At 39.0% G+C, this 9,825-nt stretch overlaps 1 protein-coding gene across 1 annotated transcript in view; it reads right to left on the bottom strand.

The window, feature by feature from the left end:
- The window catches only part of LOC149289507 (proteinase-activated receptor 4-like), a 28,016-nt gene extending 24,090 nt beyond the window's left edge, over positions 1-3,926 (bottom strand). Inside the window, exon 1 of the mRNA XM_089490555.1 lies at positions 3,743-3,926. Coding sequence (XP_089346681.1) covers positions 3,743-3,926 — 184 coding nt within the window. The remainder of the gene's footprint in view (positions 1-3,742) is intronic.
- Between the last annotated feature and the right edge of the window lie 5,899 nt (positions 3,927-9,825).

The following is a 9,825-nucleotide window of genomic DNA, read 5'->3' on the forward strand; positions in this document are numbered from 1 at the left end:
AACAAAAAAACCCACTTTTATTAAAAGTAAAACCAAAATTAGACAAAAAAATCAACAACAATATATATATAATTAACAGAAATCACACTGGTTGCTTGGGCATGATAGGAGTGGGATTGTGTTTTGGATGCTTTCCAATAAAGCCTTTCTTCAATTGTTGAACTGCTCCAAATTATATGAAAATAAATGTACGTGCACGGAGAGAGAAATAAGACACACGACACACTCTGGGTCAGGTCCAAAATCACTCTGTTTATTACGTTTGTGTTATAGGTTATATAGCGTCCAAAAAAGAGGAACGTCTTAATACGTAAATCACATTAATTGGTTAATCCTTAAAACTATGCGGATATAGGCAGACAACCGTTAACAGCAAATATTATCGGATATCTTTGCGGTTAGTAAAACATTGTGTAAGTATCTGTTAACTCATATTGAATGTACCAATGTACTGCTACTTGCGTCTCTCACATATCTGTGTGAGGTTTGACCCTTTATACTAGTCAAAGCCAGCTTATATTCATTAAAGCCATAAGCGTTTCTTGCTGATATATTTTGGTTCCATAACAATTGCTGTTAGCAATCATATATATATATATATATATAAATTAATATTGTTATCTAATTTTTCTGTTCAATTTTGGTGTGTTACTTACTTTTAATAAAGGTGTGGTTAACACACCAAAATTGAACAAAAAAATATATAATTGCTACCAGCAATCTCACTCCTATCATGCCCAGGCAGCCAGTACATGCTGGAACCTGAGCATGATAGGAATATGATTACAGTCTCCCTATGCCATGCTATCCCCCCCACACACACACTTACACATCCATGCTATCACACACACACACACTACAGCTTAACACCCATCACTCTCACACACTTACTAATTCACTCTTACAGAATGTTTCTGTCACCTCCTCTTCCTTCTTCCTCTTCTATGTCCTCTCCTTCTGGTGCAGTAAAGACGGTGGGCGTCAGAGCCGGCCTTAGGCGTTGTGGCACCCTGTGCGGACTACTACTCTGGCGCCCCCCCTCACTACCCTCCCTCTCTGCCCCTTCAAACTAACACCCCTCACTGCCCCTTCAAACTACCCCCCTCAAACTACCCCCCTCTGTCCCTTCAAACTACACCCACCCTATGCCCCTTCAAACTACACCCCCCCATGCCCCTTCAAACTACACCCCCTCTGCCCCTTCAAACTACACCCCCCTCTGCCCCTTCAAACTACACCCCCCTCTGTCCCTTCAAACTAGACCCCCCCTCTGCCTATTCAAACTACACCCCCCTCTGCCCCTTCAAACTACACCCCCCCTCTGCCCCTTCAAACTACACCCCCCTGCCCCTTCAAACTACACCCCCCCGCCCCTTCAAACTACCCCCCCTGCCCCTTCAAACTACCCCCCCTGTCCCTTCAAACTACACCTCCCCCTCTGCCCCTTCAAACTACACCCCCCCCACTTACCTTGTTGCCGGAGTCCTGCGGTGAGAGCGGGAGGCATCCGTCTTCTCGCTCTGGCGCGGTGCTGGCATTTCATGTTGAGCGCCGGAATAGTCCGGCGCTCAACATGGGATGCCGGCACCGCGACGGAGTCACGGAGAGTAAGGGGCGCCGAGCGGTTGCTGAAAACTTCACGAGCAGGGCGCCCATGCCTGGGACTAAGATTATAGCATCATTTTTTTATTGTTTTTTTAAACTTTATTTAACATGAGTGATGTAAAATAAAGTTTAAAAACAAACAAACAAAAAAACCCAAAACGATGTTTTAAGTCCCGGGCAGGCGCCCCTGCTACCATGTCGCACACCCCTAAGGCCGGCCCTGGTGGGCGTGGCTTCAGTGCTGTGCGCCGGGATCTGACATCAAATCCCAACGCACGGCATCAGTTGCCGCACGCATCGCAAGGGAGCAGGATCGGAGGTCTGTATTAACAGACCTCCCGCTCCCTTGATTGATTTTAAGCCGGTCCTTGATCTCCCCAACCGAGCTTGCTCCACTAGCGGCGGACATTACTGTCCGTCTCTGGAGAGGTGCTGTGCACACAACTGGTAGCGGACCGCCCCCCCTTCGGTACGCTACGGGTTGTGCACACAATTTTTGTTCGTGTGCGCTCCCTCTGAAAGCTATGTGCGCGCGCACAAGCGCACAGCTTAGAGGGAACACTGTTTGTGACGGAACCTGTAGAGACGGATGGTCTCTGCCGTCAATAGTTCCAGTAATCTCCTATGGCCCCCTTGGTATACTCCAGACTTTCAGTAACCAAGTAGTTACACTCCATGATGAAGTGTCTCTTGTCCCCAAATCACAGACACGGTCTTAGGCTTGAACAAGTAAGAATCTCTTTTATTGTACACCAAACACCAACTTTATACATGAGACCATCTTGATAAGAACAGCAGGGTCCTTGAGAGACAGATTTCCGGCCTTTTAAATCCGGCGCCAGTCCTTGCAGAAAGATTGAAGAAAGTGATGTCCAACTTAATTTATTCAGACCAAGCCAGGTTCATTACAGGTAGGAATGGTGAAGATAACACTAGAAAAATGTTAAACCAAATTTATGATCTAGCCCGTCGGTATTTTTAGCTTTAGATGCAGAAAAAGCCTTCGATCACGTTAATTGGACGTTTTTAGAGGAATCATTGAAAGCTTTTGGACTAGTGGGCTCTTTCTTTAAAAACACAATGGCTTTATACAAATTACCTCAAGCTAAAGTATCTGGTAAACATTTAGATTCTTAAATATTTTATATAAAAAATGGGACACGACAAGGGTGCCCATTAGCACCATTATTGTATACATTAAGCATTGAATCCTTTGCTGAAATGATCTGCCTTCCGAATAAGATCCACGGGAGAAGAACGAATCATCAGAATTATAAGATAACATTAAATGCGGATGATGTCCTTTTGACACTCACATCTCCACAAACATCAATTCCTGCCTTATTGAAAGCTAACTATAAGATTAATTTCTCTAAAACCCAAGTAATTAATGTTAATTTGACAACAGACCAGCTAAAATACCTGAAACATAACCTAGCCTTTGATTGGGGGAATAATTATATAAAATATATTGGCATCAAATTGTCAACAGATTATAATGAAGTTATAAATATTAACTACTTAGATCTTGCTAAGGACTTTGAAGTACAACTTATAGACTGGGCCAAGATCGACCTATCATGGTTGGAACGAATAAATGTGCTCAATTAATCAAAATTTATTTATTTATTTTGATCAATTCCCCTACAAGTTCCAACTACTATCATAAGAAAATTCAATAAAATCTTCTCAGAATCTGTTTGGCATAACAAAAAACCCAGAATTTCACTGCACATATTACAAAAAAAGATTAAATTACCCTGACTTGACAGGACTTTGTGAATCTTGTATGCTTGCCCATGCGTATGTCTGGGAAACAAAGAAAGATCTGGTATTTAGGATGGTACAAATATGAAATATGGTCTTGTAACAACATTGAACCCTCAATGTTATATTGTTTATCTTCAGAGAAATTAAAAAAATTGAGTATTGTAAATCCCATTGATCCTCATCCTTTACCCTGTTGGAAGTTTTTCAAATAGAAATATTTAAACCTGAAATCTTGGCATGATGTAGGTATAAAAAGATCGATAGACTGGGAACCGTGGCTGGAGAAATTCGCCCCGTCCACCGCCATGGCGCCCTGGCTGTGAGAGTTGTCGTGCTTCCTCCCCTTCCCTCCCTCTTCCCTCCTTACCTTCTTCTACCTCTTCTACTTCTTTCTCCCTCGTCTTTTTTCTGCCTTCTTGCTTTCTTTCTTCGGATGTTCCCAAGATTCCGTTTTCCTGTGAGCTTGGCTCTGGTTCCAGCTGTGCCTGGTATACTCTGGGCCTTTTCGTTTTTGTTCGGCCTCGCATACACCACGATACTGTGTTTGGCATCCTATTGCCATATGATTGTTACAGGAAAGTTTATGTCCTTGTTTACTCACTGATTCTGTGCCCTGATCTGAGTGTTTATGCCATGTTGATGTTTTACTTTTGGCTCTGGCTTTCATGGAACACCTGTTATGTGTCTCTCTTTCTGTTCTCTTATATCATAAAATACAATAAATTACTTCTTAAAAAAAAAAAAAAAAAAAAAAAAAAAAAAGATCGATAGACATAACAACATCTAATCGTCTAATGGGATTTGAAGAACTTTAACATAAAGACGGCCTAACGAACAAAGAAAAGTTGACTTATTTAAGACTAAAGAGCTATTTTAATTTAAAGAATGTTGTTCCACCTGTAGCAATAGATAAATATACACATATTTGATAATGAAAGAAATTTTGAGAAATCAAGCTCTATAGTTAAATGGGAATAAGAACTGGGGAAAACCATTAATCAAGAAATCTGGTATACACCCTGGTCTTCTACAAGGAAAGCAATCCATTGTATAAGTCTCCAAGAAATGATTTTTAAAATCTTACATTGCTTGTATTTGGTACCATCAAAACTTCATAAAATGTTTAAGACAACTTCTCCAAGTGTTGGAGATGTTCCGAATCGAAGGGGACCATGTATCTTAAAGCAAAAGACGGAGAAGCTAATGCAAGCGATTTCTGGATTGAAAAATGGCTCTCTCTTCACTGATGTTTCTCTTTCATGTAGATTTACAGTTTAAACTCAAAACTCAAAGAGACTTACTTGTTAACATCTTACTTGCAATTAAGATATGTATAGCTAAAACGTGGAAACATCAAGAACCACCAGATTCCAACACAAAATGGAGAAACCTTTCTTTATTTTATCAAATAATATTAAACTATTTAGAGAAAATATGGAACCCCTGGTTAACTAATATGTTATGGGTTAAAGTCCCCAAGAAATTCTCTATAGGCTTTCTCCAATTTTCTCCCCAGAATAGATCGGATTAGCATACTTTCGCCCTTGGATATTCCAGTAATAATAATAATATTCCAGTAATAATGGCATTTAAAAGGATCGCTTTAAGTGATCAAGAATGTACATGATGAATGAGTGAATGCAGACAGATTAAATAAATATAAGGTTTAATGTTGGAAATGTTTTACCAATATGATGATGATGTATCCAGATATAATCTGTGTCTGTAACAGAACGCTAAAAAAAAGTAAAGGATGTCTTATCTCAGATATCTTACCCCCTTGTACTCTGACATCTTCTAATAATGCCTGTGGTAAACAATAGTACAGTGGCTTATCTAGCAAGACGGTTGATGAAAGTCTATGGCGGAATTGACTTCATTAGCATTGTGGAAAGAATCTTCTTAGGGTGATGTGGTGGGTGGGATTTTTCCTCTTTAAGTAGACTTTACATGGACTTCTCCAGGAGTGTCTGAGAGTGGATCTTTTGTTGTAGGTTTTATAGCTCCGTAGGCAAACATTGTTTCTCATGCCTCTTCCTCTGCATTATCTACTTTGGGGTATATTCACTAAAGGGGAGCTGTGGTTTTCACTTGGTTTACAGTTCATTATGACATTCCTAGACAGTCTGAGCTAAACGTATTATTTCAATATGTAAAGACACTTTCAATAGCCTTCATTGATTTGACCAGTTCACGTAAGAGAACATAACTTGCATGAATACAAATTTATCCCTTACCTGCATGTCAGGCATTTTCACTGGGAAGAAAAAGTGCAGTTTTATATATATATATGTATATAATGTACATTTCACATGCAACAAAACAATATGTATTATTTACATGTACAAAATAATGGTTTCCTATTCCTTCCTCTTACTGACATTACTCACAAATTCTTGGTGGATGCTGCATCTACATCTTACTAAATCATATACAAAACATTGGTTTTCCTTTTAAGATAATCTGCAACATATTATACATCTTTTATAATAGTTATTCACACAAACCATATATGAAATGAAACACTGACTCATCAAATATTTTTAACAATGTATTATCTGCAACAAGAGATACATGAAATTGTGCATATTCTGCACCCAATTCTAACATCAGTTATCTATCTATTGTGATGATGGGCAGAAAGAAGATGTTTCGGAGCCAAGGTGTACAGCCGTCTTGTTTTCCTTGTGGCAACATTTGAGGAGGAATGGAGTTTTTTGGTGAAGGAGTAGCAATTTTTGTTATTGAAGACCGGGATCTCAACATTGTTGCTATTACTCCTCATTGTCATCACCATCGCTGTCACCATCATCATCACCGTCATCATCCTCCTCATCTTTCTGTTGGCCATAGCCTTCCATGATCTGCTGGATTTTGTCTCTGTGTTTGTAAAAACAGTGACGTAGAAGGCAGAAGCAGCCGCATATGAGCACAAGCAGCAGTCCCACACCTATAGCACAGTATATTGCCACGTTTTTAAGGGTGTCCTTTATAGAGCGGGTTTCTGTCACTTTACCTTGTGCTCCCTCTTCTTTTGGGGTGGTGTTATGCCCTTTACTGTGCCTCATGTGAAGTGGCATAGCCAAGACATTTGATGCCAGCAGAACCAAAAACAACAAGCGCAGATGAACAGGAGACATTGTCTTCTGCCAAGCTGAGTGCTAGTGTGAGCTTCTAGCCAGTAGCACAGCCGTTATACAATCAACGGTCAGTGATGTCACAATGTCCGCACTATGTTGTAATTGGTGTCTCCAGAGAGCGCACAGGAATTATTAAAGAGATAGTACCATGCAAAAAATAAACATTAGAGTTCTATATACAGCAATGTGCTTTAACAATAAAGAAAATGTTGCTTTATTTTTATCATAATCCAATAAACTCTCTGCTTGTGCACCAAATAGTTCCTTGGGCTCTTGATTTGATTTAGATCTGATCTTTCACTTGGCTACTAACTGTCTACTTTTTTTGAATTTTGCTCCATCCATTCCCCCTTCAGTTGTTTACCCAGTTGAATTACCCAGGTCCTGGTGTCACGGACGGGGCTACCGGCATGTATGAGTAAAAAGGGTTAAACGCCTCGCCTCATCTTTTGCGATATGCAAATGCACGTTTTCTCTCGTTATCTTCTCTAGCCTATGTTCCAATTTTACTTACTTTAGCGATCTGTCTGGGCTGTGTAAGTTTTATAAGTTAGTGTGTGTGATGTTTGGCCATCTTGCGGTTTGTGATTTCCAAGTCAGCAGAAGTTTTGTGTGTTCTGAGTATAAAATTCCAATATCTTCTATGGGGAGAAATCATGTACCCTAGGGATTCTAAATGGGTTGGGGTTCACTGTATGGGTAGGGGACTGTTTACGAGATTGATGCATGGATGTGCACTCCGCCCCACTAAAGCACGTTTATGCTAACCACTCTTTGCCGCATGACTGCCCACCCTAAACTATAATTAGTTGCTGCATATTTTTACTGTGTCAACCCCGTATTAACCTCTGCTAAAAAAAACAGCAAAAACTGAAGAAGAAAAAAACGAACTATTCGCCTGAATAGAACATGAGGATAGGCGAATATTTGTGGAATATGGAGATTTTTTTCCCCAAAGACAAACACGAGGACGAACATGAAGACTTGATGAAAGTCTATGGCGGAATAGACTTTGTTAACATTATCGAAAGAATCCGCTTAGGGTGATGTTTGAGCGGATGGCATTTCCCCACCCATGGGAGTTCCTCTTTAAGTATACTTTAAATGAACTTCTCCAGGGTGAGTGTCTGAAGGTGGATCTTTTGTTGTAGGTTTTATACCAAACTATAGGCAAACATTAGACATATAACAATCACCAGGTGAACATACAAAATTAGTTAAAAAAAAGGGGTATTAAGATACTACCAATAATTGTTGTATGTGGACCAGCGATATGCAAAGCTTCAGAGGAGTGTATCGGGATCTCATATGAAAAATAAAAAGTAGAACAAAAATAGTGTAATATGTAGCCACAAAATATAAAAAATAAAGTGGACTCTTACAATCGGTGGGGCTTCCCCAAGCCCATATATATACGTGTATATCAGGACCAGAATGCTTCCTCCTTCCTGAAGTTAACCCCTCAAGATAGTAGAAAGAAAGGAGTTGGAGGTCATGGAAATTCTTTTAGTGCAGCTTCTTCCAAAAATGAATATAATAAGAGTAAAAATCAATGTAAAATGATCCAAATATCCCATGTCTGTGCAATCTTCAGATTCAAAATTTTCAGCATCCCGCATTCCACTGCAGTGGGATTGTGGTTGTGTTGTTTGGAGCCCCCTCTTTCCTCCTGTGAAAGTCAGCATGTATGACGCATTTCGCTCAAAGACTTCATCTGATACGTGTGGTAGACGTTCTCTTGTGTCCCTTATAAAGAGGTCTGAATAACGGGGTTAATGGGGCGTTGTCTGTATATTCATCAAATGCAAGGTATTAATTATTTTTAAAGTGTCTCCAGGTAAGTATATCATTGGAGTCTGGTAAATGGACACATAAATATAAATAAATCTATCAATAGATAAACATGATTAAATATGAAATTAAAATCAAAATTTCATCCTAAAATAAAGTAAATATATGAAAAGGTTAATAATCCTCAGGCGAGTATATGTTCACTATCAAATCCCTGTGGGTAAAAATATATCTCTATATCTATATATCTATATCTATATATATATATATATATATATATATATATATATATATATATATATATATAAAGCTAAAAATGTATTGTAATCACATTCATAAATATATAAATACATTCATATAAATCACTTTGACATAGAAAAAAATGAATATATATTAGACTTGGGCACCAGGGAGGTCTTCGTCTTCGGCAAAAAAAAAATCTTCCTATTCCGCGAATATTCACCCGTTCCTGTCTTCTCTTCGGGCGAATATTCTTGGACATTCTTTGTGTTCATTTTTTTCTTCGTTTCCGATTTTGTAGAAGGGGTTAATACAGGGTTAACGCGGTACAGACTATGCAGCAGCTCTGACGCCAGGAGTTTAAATGTCCGTATGAGCAACTATATTGGTCGCCAGCAGAGGGCTCCACCCACTGCTGGCGACCAATAGAGTCGCTCGTACAGACTTTAAAATCCTGGTGCCTTAACTTTGTACTGGTCGTTCGTACGGACTTTTAACTGTTGCAGCAGGGATTGGTTGATGCCAGAGGAGGTTCCTGCAGGCGACCAATAAGCTGACTCGCACTGCCCTTTAACCCCTGACGGCGAACCTATGGATTTCCGCTTCCGTCAACTCCTGCGATGCCGCAAAGATAAGGTAGGCTAGATGGGAAAGGGACCAGGGAGATTAGTAGATCTACATTTTATTGCCACTATCTTCTGTTCTTCATGTCTTCGGAACGAACACGAAAACTCACTCTTCGTGTTCGTTTTCATGTTCGCCTGAAGACGAATGCACAAGTCTAATGTATATATATATATATATATATATATATATATACAGAACACTTTGCACAATTAATATTCCTCAGGCAAATAAGTAATAATCATTTAGTTCCCATAAAAAAATTAATATCCACATGATTATATATATAAAGTTAAAAATGTAAAACTGTGGTCCCATTCACTATGCGTGCATAGGGCAAGATATCTGCATAATATGTATTAAAACATTTTTTATTATTATTAAAATATTGTGATTTCTTAATCGCAATACATATATAACATTTTGAGTAATTTTCTTAAAAGAAGTGGCAGAGTTCATTATTTAACCCACTAGGATTAAATAATGAACGAGTGATAATGAATGAGTGAGGATCATCTGTATGCCTTTAATAATAAAATCCATTTGTTCTTCATTAATTGTGTTGTTTTGTCTTAATATCTTATTAACTGCTTCGCATCCTTTGGTGTGTTCTATAGCGGTGTATAGGCTACTTACATCACATGTAACCAATATA

The sequence above is a fragment of the Sceloporus occidentalis genome, unplaced genomic scaffold, assembly GCF_023333645.1.
Source record: "Sceloporus occidentalis isolate IW3139 unplaced genomic scaffold, rSceOcc1.0.p SCAF_45, whole genome shotgun sequence".
NCBI classification, from domain to species: domain Eukaryota; kingdom Metazoa; phylum Chordata; class Lepidosauria; order Squamata; family Phrynosomatidae; genus Sceloporus; species Sceloporus occidentalis.